Genomic DNA, 16,309 nt, shown 5'->3' with positions numbered 1-16,309 from the left:
CTCAAAATAATATTTTATGTCAATGTAGTGGAGTTACACCTCTTTATATGAGTATTATATTGTCTGTCTTTATCTCTCACACAATAAATGGTTAATCGTTGTTTTATAATGTGGTGGGCACTGCTAGCTAAAAAGTTAGTCCTGCTAACGCTATAGCAATACACCAACATGGTATTTAGCAGAAGCTAATGCTAAAACACTTACTTCTATTCAAATATCTGCCCGTGAAAGACTACCTTGAAGCACCAATTTAATTTTCACATTACAAATGACATGTTGTATAAGGCCCTTAGATATTGTGTTTTTGTTCATCTCTTGTTCTCTACTGTCCATGTTTTATTTTCTTCTTGTATACTTCTTGTTTGAAATAAAGTTACTGCGGGAAAACAAGAGACAGAATGGGAGGAGAGGAAAGAACTGCTGCGTAAATGTTCTTCACTCACTTAAAAATAAGAGTATGAATATAAACGAAGTCTTAACAGCTGATTGACCAAAACCTTCAACATTAGTGCCTTACAGTTTATCCAGAAAAAAATTACTTGGGGAAAGCTAAATGTTCTCAGTTAGCTAAAAGGAAAAACTAACTTCACTTTTAGGGAATTAACAGAAGTGTTCCAACAACGGGTTTCATAATTAAGATTACTTTGAGTAAATACCTAGTAACTGATACAAACATGCTACTGTAGAACCTTCTAGTAAACAGACATGGACTCTGTGAATTGATTAAACTCTACTCTCTCTGCAGGACTGTGGCTGCCACCAACATGAATGAAACCAGCAGTCGCTCTCACGCAGTTTTTAACATCATATTTACTCAGAAACGCTTCGATGCGGAGACCGACAACACCTCTGAAAAGGTAGCAGATTATTATCACATCCTGACTGAAATGATCCATTTAGACAGCGCTTCCGCTTCTCCTAACTGTGACAGAGGACTCTGGGAGAAATCTTGATCTTAAGGAAAAATCAATGATGGCTTGCAGGTCATAAGGTTCATCTAATTCTCTGCAATGGTTATTGATAGCTGTATATTTTTTGATTGTCAGATAATGTGCAACATTAAATATGCTGGAATATTAACTGATGGTGCTCCTCTAGGTCAGCAAAATAAGCCTGGTGGATCTGGCCGGCAGCGAGAGAGCGGACTCTACAGGAGCCAAAGGAACCAGGCTTAAGGTGAAACGGCTTTAAGGAAATCCTAATGTACATTATATCCATGTTACAAAAAGTGAATTAAATCACATCTCTTTGTAAAATGACAGGAAGGAGCTAATATCAACAAGTCTTTAACCACATTGGGGAAAGTTATTTCTGCTTTGGCAGAAGTGGTGAGTTTTACTCTGACTGGTATATTTTCAAAGACGAGGCAGATTTTAAGATTTTAAGATATTTTTTCCTCCTGCCTCTATTCCTTTTAGGATTCTGGACAGAACAAGGTAACTCATTTCATTTAACTTTAAAAAAAAAAAAAAAAAATCTGTCTCCCGCATTCTGAAAGAGAAAAAAATCTGTTTCTTTTCGTTGCACAGAATAAAAAGAAGAAGAAAGTGGAAAGCTTCATTCCATATAGAGATTCAGTCTTAACCTGGCTGCTGAGAGAGAACTTGGGTACATAGAATGTGCTTTTTAATTGCAGTCATTAATAAACTCAAACTGAACCCGGAGAATGCTGATACACATATTTTCTCTCCGTGTTGCTAGGGGGAAATTCTCGAACGGCGATGATTGCCGCTCTGAGTCCAGCTGACATCAACTACGATGAAACCCTCAGCACCCTCAGGTAGACGGCAGAGGCTGGATCACATTAAACACATCAAAAATTGCAGCAGCTTTCAGGCTGCAGTGTCTTAGACATCACGTATGGTAATTTGTTCTCTACCTCCCTCTTGTGTCAGCATCTTCTGTTAATTATTTATTTATTTTTCTCAAATCCACAGGTATGCTGACCGTGCCAAACAGATTCGCTGCAACGCTGTCATCAACGAGGATCCAAACAACCGATTGGTGCGTGAGCTGAAAGAGGAAGTGTCCCGTCTGAAAGACCTCCTGTATGCCCAGGGACTGGGTGACATCATTGAGAGTGAGTTACAAAATCAAATTCTGCCTGCCATCTATTCGTGTACAAGTGTGTTATTTAAATGATGATGAAACTGAAGTTGTAAAAGTTTTATTTAGCATGAATGACAATTTAAACTTTGCGGGATATGTGAGGCCTGGTCAACCAACTTATCCACATTTGATACATTACCACCACAAACTCCAATGTATTTTATTAGAATTTTTAGTTTGCTGTAAATGATTAAGTAGCAGTAAAAATGTGCTACTTTCCATTCATACACCTTTTGATATGCCCAAGTAGAAACTAACTTAATCATCGTCAAATAGCGTTCGCCTGTGCGTAATTTGATCTCGGTATAAACAGCTGCTCTGTGCTCAGTTTGCTGGAAGGCTCGTAAGGCACACAGCAAACAGAGAGGAAGGTGTTTTGGTCAGATAACATCAAAGTGTTCAAAACTTCCTGGCCCACATGCAAAATGCAATGTCTGCCACAAAAATAGCACTGCACATCAATGTAAATACACATCTCTGACCATGAAACATGGTGGTTGCAGCATCATGCTGTGGGGATACTTGTCTTAAACTGGTTTTCTTAGCTGAGTTGGTGGAACGATGAATGAAGTTAAAGTCTCTTAAAGGCTGCAAGCTCCCCTGCAAATTCAGCTAGCGCTATAATGAAAAGGTTTATATCGAATCTGGTATAAGTATTATAAAATACAATAAAATCCATACCACACTTTTCAGATTTTTATTTGTATAACAAAACTGAAAATCGTGTATTATTTTTATTCCACTTCACAGACAATATGTTTAATACACGCGTTGGTCTATTGAACACAATTCTAATAAAATACAACAAAGTTTGTGGTTGTAACAATATAAAATGAAAAAAAAAAGTCAAGGGGTTTAAATATTTAAAATACTTTTAAAAGTAATAAATTAGCATGATATTATTTTTACTGGTATGAAAATTCTATGTAAAGGTTTCCTCTTTTCTGTCTCTCTCTATTAACTTCTGTTTCAACCTCATCCAGCCTATCGAGCAACTGGCGCTGACATAGAGGGTTTGAAACGTGTGTCTCCTATTTATTTTTCTTTTTAAATGTGTTTTTTTTTTGCTGTTGCTTTTGCTATGGCGCTCACTGCAACAGCATGAGTAGTTTGTCGATGTTCTCTGCAGCTTAGGCTGCCGGTTCAAAAAACAGAATCTTCCTAGATGTGCCATTGAATAGGCAGTGTTTTAGCGTTCATTATTCAAAAAAAGGACAGCAATACAGTATAAAAAGCATACGGAAAGCAGTATGATACATTTCATCCCAGTCATTAACTTCCATGCTATAAAAAGTGACGTCTCCCTCTTTCCTGGCAGGGTTTGTGTCTGATTTAATCTATTTCCCCTGGCAGCTGGGACAATTAAATGTGCAGTAACAGTAAAATGATGATTCAGTCACAGAGAGTATTATTTTTTTCATCTCATTTTTATACCCTTTCATAACACTCCCCCTTTATCGGCTGGAGAGACAATTTTATCTGGTGCATCTTGGCAGAATAAACCTCTCCAGATGGATAGATGTCATACACTTTGCCAATTTGTTGTACTCTGTTGCCATAGCAGCAGCTACATAGTTGATACTATGCAAAGAATTGATCCTAGGTGTTAATGAGTCACAACAAAGCTAGGATTAAGAAAAGTCCCAACGTTACATTAGTGTAATATTTGCCTGATGAATCAAATAAGTTCACAATTCAGCAAATGCATTCCTACTTTCAATTATATTAACAAGACAGATCAAGCTTCTTGTTTGCACATAGATAATATTCTCATTACAGAGAATGAGAAAAATACAACTGCATGCAGTATATTTTTGAAATGCATAGCCTGTTATATGTGAAGGTGTTGGTGCCAAAGTGTGGTCACACTAAAAACCAAGAAGAAAAATGCTGTGCTGTGTTCAGCTACACAGGCACATTCAATACATTTGAACATTATGTAAAATCCTGTTTATTTTAGGAAGTTCATCTGTATATGAAACATATTATACACATTAATTACAGATGGAAAGCCTGTTATTTCTGTTGTGATGATTTCCACTTAAAGCTAATGAAAACATGACATTTAAAATTAGAAGGTTACATCAGACCAATAAAAAACTATTTTTAAAACCAGAAATGTGGGCTTAATGGAAATGATCTTTATTACCTGCTTAAAATTATTTTTTATCTGACAAACAAGACTCATCAGAACATGTATTCTAATTTATTGAATTAATTTAAGGGCTAGTGAGTCTTGACTGCTTTTGATCATATATTGTATTAGCAGTTTCATTTTTAGCCACCACACATAAAAGATGCTTAAAGATAAAAAAAAAAAGATACTTAAAAAGATAAAACACTTAATCAGATTAAATCTCAACTGGATAATTCAACTCTGAGCAAAGATTTTTGTGCTTGAGATTTATCGAATGTTTATACTATTTATAAAGACACAAAAGGGCTGTTTTCACTGCTTGTTTTGATATCTTGACCAACTTTGTATTAAAAACAGATGGGCTAGTCAAACCTTACAGACTCTTTAAGTTTGTGATTTGTGAAATGTTTGGCTTATATATGAAAAACAGAATAAAAGTTTAATGAATCCTGTTTGTCTAAATCCTACTAAAAGCATTTAGGGTTCTTATCCAAACCAGGAAGTTGAACACAGTTACTGTAAAGTGGCTACATTTCCTTCATTTGAAATGAGTCACTGCTTATAGCTTCATAAAGTCAATGCATTTTCTGTTAGCTCTTTGGTGGCTGGTTGGCTCTTTGCTGCTTTATTTAAGTTGCCATGCTCTCTGTGCAGCTTCCTCCTCCCGCTGCCGTCGCTTTTAAACAAGCTGTTCAGATTATACTGTAAGTTACTCGTGTTTGAAGCCATGTTGTGTTCTTCCATTTCTACTCTCGCTCTCTTCTCTTATTTTTGTTTTTATTTTATTTTTTTCCCTTCACTACCTGTTACGGACCTCCTAACCACCCCCTGTGCCCCGCGCTGATAGACATGTCTGATTGCACGAGCAATATCGATGTAGGCCAAGCTGAGAATCAAAGGGATGATCTTTTCACAGTGACCAATGCCATGACGGGGATGAGCCCATCGCCATCCCTCTCAGCCTTGTCCAGCCGCGCCGCCTCTATTGCCAGTCTTCATGACCGCATTATGTTCAGCCCAGGCAGCGAGGAAGCCATCGAGCGGCTGAAGGTGAGCGCCCAGTGTTCAGTTCAGTAGCTACGTCACATGTAGATGCAACTTTTTTTTTTTTAATTTGCACATTTTTATTGAAATTTTTTTTTCCATACAAGTGTACATACAGACTTTTGTTTTTTTTCTTCCTTTTTAAAAATGTTCCATACATATCATCCAAGAGAAGCTGCACATACATTCTGTGCCTGCATTGGACACAACAACTTCGCTAATCTCAATATTACCCAATCTACCCATACAGTTGCTAATTAAAATTAAAAAGAGAACAAAGAACAATAAAATAAATTACAAAAATTAAATCAAAATGAGGTTTTCTTGTCTGTTCTTCTTTTCCCAAGTCATCACAATTTTAAAACTCTTCTCATCGGAAATGAACTGTAAGCAAACTACAATCTGTCGCTCTATAAGGGTACCCAAACCCACAATATTAATCAACAAAGTCTGATCTCCATGGTCAAATAAAACCCTGCCAATTTTTCCAATAATTCTTGAATTTTCTAGATTCTAATCTGATAGAAAAAGTCAGCCTTTCCATGATATAAATATTATGCATTACGACAACCCAATCTTCCCTTTTAGGAGCTTCTGCCTTCAACCATTTCCTAATAAGGGCTTTTTTGCTTGCTACCAACATAATCCTATACATATATTTATCAGCTGCTCTTGTTAATCTTTCCATCCGTCTTCCCAAGTACAGATCGTTAAATGTGAGTGAAATATTCACCCCCAGTACCTTGTCCATACAATTCTTTAAATCCTGCCAATAGGGCACCATGTACTGTAGGCACAATCCCAAAACACATGGAAGTGACCCGCTCTGTTTTTTCCGCATTGCCTCCAACGTCTTGTGTCATTAAATCAAACATCTTTCTGTAGAATGACCAGTCAGAGCCTGGGGTTGGCATACATGTTCAGGATAGTAACCAGTTCTCCTAATCTCCCCTTAATCCGCACGTATCTCCCCTCTTTGTCTATTGTTTCTGAAAGCTTTTCAAATATGAATCTTCCTGATATCCATATTTGCATCTCCTCTCTTATGGCCTGATCTATATGATGAGTAAAATACTTGATTAACACCATTTCTCGTAAGTTTCTCATGTTCTTTCTCTGTCAGGTGCGTTTCCTGCAGCAGTGCCACTCTCACCCCCTCCCTTCTCAATTTTCCTAATATTTTAGACCTTTTAACTGGGTAGAGCATCCCCTTCACATGAAAAGAGGCCAACTTTAATACCTTTTTCTGTGCTGTCATTTACACCATGTAACTCCTTATTTTCCACATAAGGACCCTTAGGCTACAGATAAACAAAGTAATAATGAACACACAACTAACAATTTTAGAACGTTCACTGATGAACTTGTGACTAACAAAAGAACTTCCAAGAGTGGGGTCTGCGCTTTGACCCTTTGTAAGCCATGATGGACTACCTGCCCAGAGGGAGTGGGCCCTTTCTGTTGCAGCTTTGTTCATATTTACTCCGCCGCTCCAAAATTCACAAAAAAGGAGGATACCCCGACCCTAATGGGGAAAAAAAATTCACTCGGGAAAAATAATTTTAAAAAACCCAAAAAGTCTGTTAACGTGACCCGAGTCATCATTCACTAAACCCCCGTTTCTCCCTTCAGACTTGAATAGTGCCATCCAAAAAAACTTAAAAGATCTTAAATACCTCATTTTTAAAAGGCAGTGGCCCTTAAATCACATCCCGACTTCTTCTCCTAAAACATTGCAATCCTTGTTTGTATCTTTCGGTCCTTTCTTGGCCCCGATGGTCTTCCAAGTTAGGCGTCTGATCTTCTCCAAGCTGTTCTCCGCTGGTCTGGTCACCGCCACCTGCAGCCCTCGCTCCGCCATGTCTTTGGTCGCCTCCTCAGCCGTGTTGTAGATCCGCGTCTCTCCCTCGTAGAAAACACGCAGTCTCGCCGGGTACTCTTTTCGCTTCCGTGTAGTCCTTTCGTTTCTTTAGCACCTCTGGGGCGTAGTCACGATCCAGAAAATCTTTCTTCCCCTCGTACATGAATTCCTTCTTCTGCCATGCCTTCTTTATAATCTCTTCTTTCACTCTGAAGCTCATTAACTTCACCACTATAGATCTCGGTGGTGATTGCGGGGAGGGACGCGGCGGCAGAGCCCGATGAGCTCTTTCTATCTGGAAGGGAAAAGTCGGCGGCAGCTCCAGTTTCTCTCGCAAAAGGTTCCCTATAAATTCCGTCATCGATCCGGCGCCGTCCTCTGCACAGCCTTGAGTCCATGAATCCGAACATTCTCCCTCCTGATCCACAAGCCGTGATTGTAGCTTCCTACAATGTGTTGCAAGCGCACCTCAGCATCTTCTACCCGCTAGTCTGCGTTATCAATCCGGCTGTTGGCAACTTTAATTTCCTCCTTAATTTCTTAGAGTGTCAGAGTTTTCTTGACGGAAGTCTCGAAAACTGTGACTTGCGTCAATTGGAGAATTGTTTCCATGTTGTTTTCCATGTTTCAATTTGCCATGTTAAAGGCGGAACGGACCTCTGCGGTTTGAGTCTTTACGTTCAACTCTGGGTCCTCTGTTAAAAAAACTCCTCTGTTAAAACTGGGTGGTTTTACTCATTAAACAGCGCTGTTGCAGAAGTGGCCGGAAATTCCCACCCGTGTCGGTCCTATGAACACACCATGCCCCGTTCCCCCACCTTCACTGCAGGGTTGCAGCGTTGCCTGGCTCATTAGTATATATGGGCGCCGGGTGCGCACGCCAAGCTGTTGGTTCTCCAGGCGTGGGCTGCTACACCAGTCGCTGCATGCAGTGGGAGGTGCGAGTTTGACCTTTGGTTGGGTTATATGTTGGTGAATTGTCACTGCAGTGGTCTGAATATACCTTTAGTGCAGTTGTGACCAATTAAGATAGCTGCTGTTGCCTGTTATGCTCTCATGTTCTTGGTATTAATGCTCTCAGGTAGTAGCATGGTTTACGCTTATATTCTGTTAGGTGATCGGAATGGTGTTGCCGCTTGGTTATTCCGCCTTGGAACCAGGGCTTTAGTATAAGCACTTTAGAACCCTTATGGTGCCAGAACTACAGTTTGGTAGCCCATTTTTACAGATGCACTTACTCAGGGCAGTTCTTTATCACTGTCCTACAGATAGGACAGTGATATATGTAATTTGGGATTTATGTTTTCTTTTTTGTCATCCTTTTAACCTTATTTTGTGTTTCTACTAATTTGGGTTGTAGTGGTTTGTTTTGTTTAAAGCTCAGATTCCTCCTAACCTCTCTACTAGATTGCTGTGCTTTATTGGTTTTTCTTAAAATAGAATAAAGTCTATTTTTAATATTGTAAATAAATAAAATATATTTTGTACACAACTTCTGTTTTGTCATTTAAAGCCAGACCTACCTGGGTAATTTTAATAGGCTATCTAACATAATTTGAGAAATCTACCAGTTGGCTACAAGGCCACATCCTCTGTCACAATCCGGGTTCTTCCCCCGTGTTACACTTCAAAGCTAACGTTTCGTTACCGTCGACCCCTCTGTCGTCCAACACGGGTTTTTGAGACTTTCTGCCATATTTTCCTATAGTCACAGTAAATGCCCCTTTTAAAATATTATTTTCTGACTTTTTGTTGATAAATTATCAGATTAATCGGGCTTACAAAAATCTGGGTTGGGGAGCTTGTCTTTTAAGCTGTGGCCATGATGGAGTTTCCGGAAGGCCTCTCACATGTACATGCATCCTAACTGTCCCCCTTTTGTTTCCAAATGTCAGGAAACTGAGAAAATAATTGCCGAACTAAACGAGACCTGGGAAGAAAAGCTCCGCCGGACAGAAGCCATTAGAATGGAAAGGTAAGATGGTGGGAGTTTATTTAGGCAACCAGTAGAAATGGTTGTTGCACCACTTAGACAAGGAGGGTTCAAACTGTGACCGTAAAAGGATTTTGTTTGGCCCCTGACCACAAGTCTAGAATAGTAAGAATGTGGCCAACAAAGCAGAAGACAATTGATGGCCTAAAAAAATATGGAAATTGTCTATAATGATTTACTGACTTCATGAAAAATATATTGATGAAAAGGTATTAGTTCCAATGGAAGATTTTTCTTTTACCTTATAACATGGGGAAAAATGTCTTTTTTCCACAGGTAGATTATTTCACTTTTAACTAGAACTTTTTATAATCAGTATCAAGGAATAAGTAACTTAAAACAAGCTCCTAAATCTTGCTGAAAAGTTACGTCTAAGTTAGACAGACAAAAAAAATCACCAAGCAAGATTTAGTGTTTTTGAGTATTTTCCCTCTGCATATATTTAATGCAACTTGCTTTCTGACTGGTGCAGAAACAAAGCAAAAAGCACATGCAAAAAAAAAACAGTGAATTGCCTCTTATGTTTATCGAGAACATCGCTTCTCCACAGAGAGGCCCTGCTGGCAGAAATGGGTGTGGCGATACGAGAAGATGGCGGCACCGTTGGTGTGTTCTCTCCTAAAAAGGTAAAATAAAAATCAATTGTATTATGTTGCATGTCTCCAAGCAGTCTTTAAAATGAAACATTTATCTTTAAAATTAATCAACGAATTGCTTACTTATTTGCCCCGAAGCCCTCTGACTGCCCCAGAAAGCCCCAGCCTGTGTTTATAGACACAGTTGGTCTGTTTTCCCCTAACGAGGTTTGTCGCTCTGCGGTGTGTCTCTCCACTGAGTGCTGTGAGGTTCTCTTTAAGAGGAGTATGGCGTAGGCATGTCAGATGAGACTTACATTTCCTTAATCTACTTGCACTGACGGCACGGATGGGTGTAAACATGGAGGAATATATAATGGTTGTGTTCCCATTTCAGTGATTTATGAACCGTTCGCCTTCCTATGTACATATGTCAACGGTAAACACCCACATTTAAATGCTGTGGGAAGTAAATTTACTGCATGGCGTTTAACCGCTATCGATATAGCTTGCTGTAAGAAGCACACTTTTCCACACAGATGCTAAATTATTTCACTAGCTAAAGTTGCTCGTCACTAAATGTCATTCTTCTTGGTCAGACGCCTCATTTGGTGAACCTCAATGAGGATCCTTTGATGTCCGAGTGTCTGCTGTACTACATTAAAGAGGGAACCACCAGGTCAGATGATCACAAATGTATATATATTTTTTTATCTGGAAGTGTAACATTGTATTGAAAAGTTGAAGTTGGAATATGTCCTGTTGCGTTCTAGGGTGGGCCGTTTGGACGCCAGCAGCCGTCAAGACATCGTCCTCAGCGGCCATTTTATCCAGGACGAGCACTGCACCTTTACGAGATGCGCTGGCCCGTCAGGGGAAAGTGAGCATATGGTTCTTAGCTCAGTGGGCTCGAACATCATCACTACTGCTGTAATATCAAATCTCTCTCTGTTACTAAGCAGCAGTTGTCCTAGAGCCCTGCGAAGGAGCCGAGACTTACGTCAATGGAAAGAGAGTGACAGAAGCAACAGTTCTGAAGTCAGGTCAGAACACCAAGTCGCCTAATGTCAGCTTTGTGCAAACATGAGTCATTTTACTTGGTTTTTCTGATGCGAGCTTCCGTTCCTTAAAGGAAATCGCATCATCCTGGGGAAAAGCCACGTGTTCCGGTTCAACCACCCTGAGCAGGCTAGAGCTGAAAGGGAGCGGACCCCCTGCGCTGAGACCCCTGCTGAGCCTGTTGACTGGGCTTTTGCCCAGAGAGAGCTGTTGGAGAAACAGGGCATTGACATGAAACAAGAAATGGAACAGAGGTACAACAAAAAAACCTTAGCTTGGATGGAAAATACAATGCCTCACAGACGTATCCAACTTTAACTTTTTCTGATTTTTTCACCTTATATTGGGACTTTATGTGATAGACCTACACATATGATCTAAAAGATAAAAAATGTTTCTTTAAGTCATTCACAATCACAAATTTGAATACTAGTACAACAAAATGATTCTTTGTAAAACCACATTTTGCTTTAATTATCCTGTGGGAAGAGTCTGTAGATCTCTAGAGTACCATGTTCCTTTTTGCTGCTTCTCTGAATAATAATCTCCAAAAAATATGAAAACCATGTATCATTCTCCTTCCACTTCACAGTCATGCAATACTTTTTGTTTGTCACATTAAATCGTGGCAACTGAAGTATTAGAGCTGATGAGCTCATTTTGTTTTTTCAAAGCTTTTCTTAATATAACTAAACATAAAATTACAAGAACATGAAAAGATAAAAAATAAAGTAGAAGGTGTGGTGTACATATATGACTTGTAAATAACTCAAATTACAGTAAAACTTGTTCAGAGAGACACAAATATTCTGGACATTTTACCTCAATGAATTTTTCTCTTTAACCCAGATCTTTTCAAATTTTGCAAACTGTTATCTACCTGAAAAACTAATTATTTCCATCCTACAAAGACCATAATCTGATGCCAGTCATAAAGGGATGAAACTTATTTGCATAGTCATTTCTTTGTGATAAGTTTTTGGGCTGCTAAGCTTAAAATACTAACTAAGCGTTTAGTCTCTTAGTCCACATCCACTTGGCATGTGGCAAGTTGCCAAATAACAGATGACCACACCCTCTATGTTTTTAACGTGCTGGTATAAAAATAGAACGTTTGATCCGTTTGGTTTGGTGTGTCGCCTCCATCCAACCTGTTTTGACTGCATCTATTTCTGTCCTCAGGCTTCAGGAGCTGGAGGATCAGTACCGTAAAGAAAGAGAAGAAGCCAACAATCTTCTAGAGCAGCAAAGACTGGTAGGGAAACTGGCACATTTTGTAGTTTTACAAGAGTTTGGTCAGAGGACTTTCTAGTTTCCTACTGATAGTTTGTACAAAGGCCTACACCAACAACTACACAAAGGTGTTGGGTATCGAAGCTAATACATTGCAATCTGTTTTAGTCCTTTAATTTACTGATTATAATTTTTTTGTGTAGGATTATGAGAGCAAGCTTGAGGCTTTACAGAAGCAGGTAGACCGTTATTACCCAGAAGCCCCTGAAGAAGAGGAGGAACCAGAAGAGGAAGGTCAAGATAATGTCTGGGTTCAAATGTTGTGTCTCTGTCGTTAACGCGTCTTGGCCACATGAGTTTCCTTTTTTTTTATCTTTTCTGAATTAACAGTTCAGTGGACGGAGAAGGAGAGAGAGCTGGCTGTGTGGGGCTTCAGGAAGTGGAGGTGCTACCAGTTCACCTCGCTGCGTGACCTGCTGTGGGGAAATGCCATCTTTCTTAAAGAAGCCAATGCCATCAGTGTAGAACTCAAAAAGAAGGTGCAGCATGTTAATTTGACTCCTAATGCTATATAACCTCTATGCTGGCTGTTGCCTAACGGATGCTTCGCGTTCCCCTGCAGGTCCAGTTCCAGTTTGTGTTACTCACAGACACTCTCTACTCCCCACTTCCTCCTGACCTGTTGCCCCCAGAGGCGACTGAAGACACAGAAAGTAGACATTTTCCTCGTACTATTGTGGCTGTGGAAGTGCAAGATCAGAAGAATGGAGCAACTCACTTCTGGACGTTAGAAAAATTAAGGTAGGCTGTCTTTGTCTAAATGAACCTGCCAGAGTATTGGGTTGTTTTTGAATTTCTCATGGATTCTTAAGTTCTGATTCGATTTTTGTTTTTATTTTTGATTAGATCATGTTCCTGTTTTTCTTTGGTTTAGTCCTTTCTTAGTTACTCTAGTTTTAATTATGTTTCTTATGTTGCTGTTTAGTGTTACAGTAGATTCCTTTCTTAATTTATGATGGACTCTCCCTTCCCCCTTGCTGCCACTCTCTCTCTCACCTCCATTAACTAACCAGCCCAGGTCCTTTGTTTAAGCATTCACTCTCCCAGTACTTATGTCTCTTTTCCTCTCACATCTTGCTCCACTCCCTCCCCCACTTCAACATCAACACAACATGACAGGAAACGGCCACTAACTGAATACTATCTAACCCCACTGATGAAAGGTTGAAAAATTAATTTAATACTTTTTACTCTTCAATATCTATTTCTTAGGGTGCATTCACAGCAGCCCTAATTTGTTCACTTTAGTTGAACTGTAGTTTGTTTGCCTAGAAAGTCTGGTTTATATTCAGAGGTGTGAATGCGCAACCGAACTGACCAAAATAGTGAACTTTGGTCCACCTAAAAACCCCAGGCCTCTTTGTGGTTCGAATGTACATGTGGATACAGTCTAAAGTGCAAGGCATTCTGGGTAAAACCAACCTAAACAAACATTCCGGTCTAGCACTATAAGGAAAAAAATGGCTCATGGTCTTTTACCAAAAACAAAAGACAAGATTTTAGTGGCACTCCACTAAAATTTGACAACACTCAATTTTTGTTTACATTTTGCTGAGAAGGAAGTTGCACTCGGTGTGTTCTTCAGAGGTTTTTGTGTCATTTTCTATAGTGGTTCTTGGTGCAGCGCCACCGCAGGCAAGGAGGGGAACATGTTTGTTTTTTAAAGGGTTTGGTTCGTTTGACACAATACAGAGAAATTGTAGCAAATGTTGCAGGTTTCGTCCACAATGGAACCGACTCTACCCGACTATCAGCTGTGAAAACATCCTTAATCTGCGTTTCCTCTTCCTGCAGGCAAAGGCTTGACCTCATGCGAGAGATGTATGACCGTGCTGCTGATGTGTCCAATAATACCACAGAGGAGAGTGAAAGTGTCGTGACAAGGGGTGACCCTTTTTACGATCGCTTCCCATGGTTCCGCCTGGTCGGCAGGTAAACACCAAACATCATCCACTTCATACTGTAAGAGATACAGGACAGCATTTCTCATTAGCTTGTTGCAACAATTGTTGTCCACGTTTGTTTACTAAGATCACTGAACATAGATGGCTTCTGTCATTCTGTCTACTGTTTGAGTTGACCAGTATAGTTTATTTTTTATGTTTTATTGGAGATTAATAACAATGAAGTGATTAACGGGAATTGATTTTGAGTACCACCTGGCATTTTTGATTTATATCTCTTGCTCATGGTCTAACACAGGGGCTCCAAGACTTTTTCATGCCATTGCCTCCTAGGCAGCTTTAACTTCTCGGTACAAACCAGCAGACAATGCTTTGAAATACCTAAAGTATAATCATGGTCTAGAATTGTTTTTTTCCCCCTCACTTTTATTGATTTGCTTAGCATAAATGCTGCCTTATACCTTCTGATTCTAGTTGGGCCTGAGTTTTCTTGAACATTTTTTGCAGCAGTTTCCTGCACAGCAGGGTTCCTTCAGTGTTTCTTGTCAGAAACGTTTCCATTTTCCGCTTGCTTTGCTAGCTTGTAGAGCAAAGCATCTTGATAAATCTGACTGGCAGCCAATCAGAAAGATGAGCACTACAAATAACATTTCAATCTATTATGTTATATTTTGTATAAATGATTGAAAACCAGATTACCCCACCTCCGCGCACAAACAAAATTGCTGTCAATTGGTTTTGCTGCCTTTTGTGCAGCAAAATGTTTTTTGTCATGCTGGTATCATTTTTAAGATACTAATAAACATTTCTGGAGGTCATAGAAGGTCAACCAGCCACCCCCACATTTCTGAAATCAAACAAATTTGGTGGCAGTCAATTGTGCTACGTTTGTGCTGCTAAAATTTTCCTTCTCAAACATAGCACAAACATTGAACACCAATTTTATTTAATTTGGGTAACGTTGAGTGGCTGGTTGAACTTTTAACATTTAGACTTTCAAAAAAAAAAAAAGCACGGACCAGTAAAAATGTAGCACAGCTGATTAACACCAAATTAGTTTGATTTGATGAAGGTGGTGTGGCTGGGGCGGGGCAACTTCACTCAGGGACCATGGCCTCCACTTTGGGGGAAAAAAAAAAAGTCTAACCCAAAAATCTTGCTACGCAGACACACACGTCCTTTCCCCCCTATTTAGTTTACTGCTGGGAAACACTTTTCCCATGTCTCTTCTATGTCTCAGCATTTAGTCTCAATCTGGGAAAGGTTCTCTCCTGTCCATATGTATTCCAATGTGTGCTTTCTATCTAACTGTACTAACCTAGTTCCCATGTTTCTGGCTGCACCAGAAATCCCATTTTCAACACATGCATGAGCGAGCGCATGAGTGACCCCACCCCATCCCCGACCCTTTCCACCTCTGAAATTACTGAGCTGGCTGACTCGCAGAGGGAGGGTCGAGGGGAGGAGGAGGAATTGGAGGAGTTGGACGACCTGGATGATGATATCTTTTTGGACGACCCGTGCTCCGAGCTCGGGCCAGATGATGATGATGATGATGATGTTGGAGGGCTCTGCCGAGGCTCCAGCGAAGGCCTGGACCCCTTTTACGACCGCTCTCCATTATTCAGTGTAGTGGGAAGGTTGGTGAGGTTTCAGGAGCATGCTGGCGGAGGAAACTAGCTCTTTCACACTGAGACGCTGGGTTTTGTCCCTCCGAGTCGCAATGAGAGAAATGAAGCGCACATTTAAGAAAGTTTTATCCACAATAAGGATGTTTAATGGGTAGTTTAGTTTGCGTTTTACGTGGCAGCATCAAATCATCAATCTGAATTCACAGCTGCATCTTTGATGTCAACATAGAGGTGACACATTTAAAACAATCGCACTGCAAAAACAACATCTTACCAAGTATTTATGTTTTGTTTCTAGTAAAAATATCATAGTGTATTTGAAATGATACAAAACTAACTTGCTAGTAACTTTTGAGCACGTTATAGGAGCTTATCAAAGTACATAATCTCTTAAAATTGATGAAAAAGTTTGAGTTCCATTGGCAGATTATTTAATTTGAACAAGACATTTTCCAATGTTATAAGTGAACTCTGAGAGTAAGATCATCTTTTTCATCAATATTAAGAAATTGTTGACTCTAAATTAGCTACTATATCTTGCTGAAAAGTGAAGTTTAAATTACTTTTGTCTTATTTAAAGTGTAATAAGACATTTGCTCTAGAAACTAGACCACAAAGATTTGGTAAGATTTTATGCTTTTGCAGTTCAGTGCTTCATGACTGGTGTTTTTCTTTGCTCACTTTTTTTTAACACCTCCTGGTT

General features: G+C 39.6%; 1 protein-coding gene across 16 annotated transcripts in view; it reads left to right on the top strand.

Annotated features, from left to right (window-relative positions):
* kif1aa (kinesin family member 1Aa) overlaps positions 1 to 16,309 on the top strand; it is a 48,571-nt gene that overhangs the window by 12,443 nt on the left and 19,819 nt on the right. For 7 of the 16 annotated variants that reach the window (XM_028027650.1, XM_028027654.1, XM_028027652.1 and 4 more), the window contains exons 7-27: positions 746 to 857; positions 1,099 to 1,176; positions 1,263 to 1,328; positions 1,419 to 1,436; positions 1,530 to 1,608; positions 1,702 to 1,780; positions 1,938 to 2,080; positions 3,093 to 3,131; positions 5,163 to 5,296; positions 9,047 to 9,126; positions 9,695 to 9,770; positions 10,319 to 10,398; positions 10,493 to 10,599; positions 10,682 to 10,762; positions 10,852 to 11,032; positions 11,961 to 12,033; positions 12,215 to 12,305; positions 12,402 to 12,550; positions 12,634 to 12,812; positions 13,866 to 14,003; positions 15,322 to 15,615. In XM_028027650.1, coding sequence (XP_027883451.1) covers positions 746 to 857; positions 1,099 to 1,176; positions 1,263 to 1,328; positions 1,419 to 1,436; positions 1,530 to 1,608; positions 1,702 to 1,780; positions 1,938 to 2,080; positions 3,093 to 3,131; positions 5,163 to 5,296; positions 9,047 to 9,126; positions 9,695 to 9,770; positions 10,319 to 10,398; positions 10,493 to 10,599; positions 10,682 to 10,762; positions 10,852 to 11,032; positions 11,961 to 12,033; positions 12,215 to 12,305; positions 12,402 to 12,550; positions 12,634 to 12,812; positions 13,866 to 14,003; positions 15,322 to 15,615 — 2,277 coding nt within the window. The remainder of the gene's footprint in view (positions 1 to 745; positions 858 to 1,098; positions 1,177 to 1,262; positions 1,329 to 1,418; positions 1,437 to 1,529; positions 1,609 to 1,701; positions 1,781 to 1,937; positions 2,081 to 3,092; positions 3,132 to 5,162; positions 5,297 to 9,046; positions 9,127 to 9,694; positions 9,771 to 10,318; positions 10,399 to 10,492; positions 10,600 to 10,681; positions 10,763 to 10,851; positions 11,033 to 11,960; positions 12,034 to 12,214; positions 12,306 to 12,401; positions 12,551 to 12,633; positions 12,813 to 13,865; positions 14,004 to 15,321; positions 15,616 to 16,309) is intronic. The other 9 variants (XM_028027656.1, XM_028027661.1, XM_028027659.1 and 6 more) reach the window with 3 other exon arrangements.

The sequence above is a fragment of the Xiphophorus couchianus genome, chromosome 9 (assembly GCF_001444195.1).
Source record: "Xiphophorus couchianus chromosome 9, X_couchianus-1.0, whole genome shotgun sequence".
NCBI classification, from domain to species: Eukaryota; Metazoa; Chordata; class Actinopteri; order Cyprinodontiformes; family Poeciliidae; genus Xiphophorus; species Xiphophorus couchianus.
Note: the sequence above shows the minus strand (reverse complement) of the source record. Positions and strands in the feature narration are given on the sequence as shown.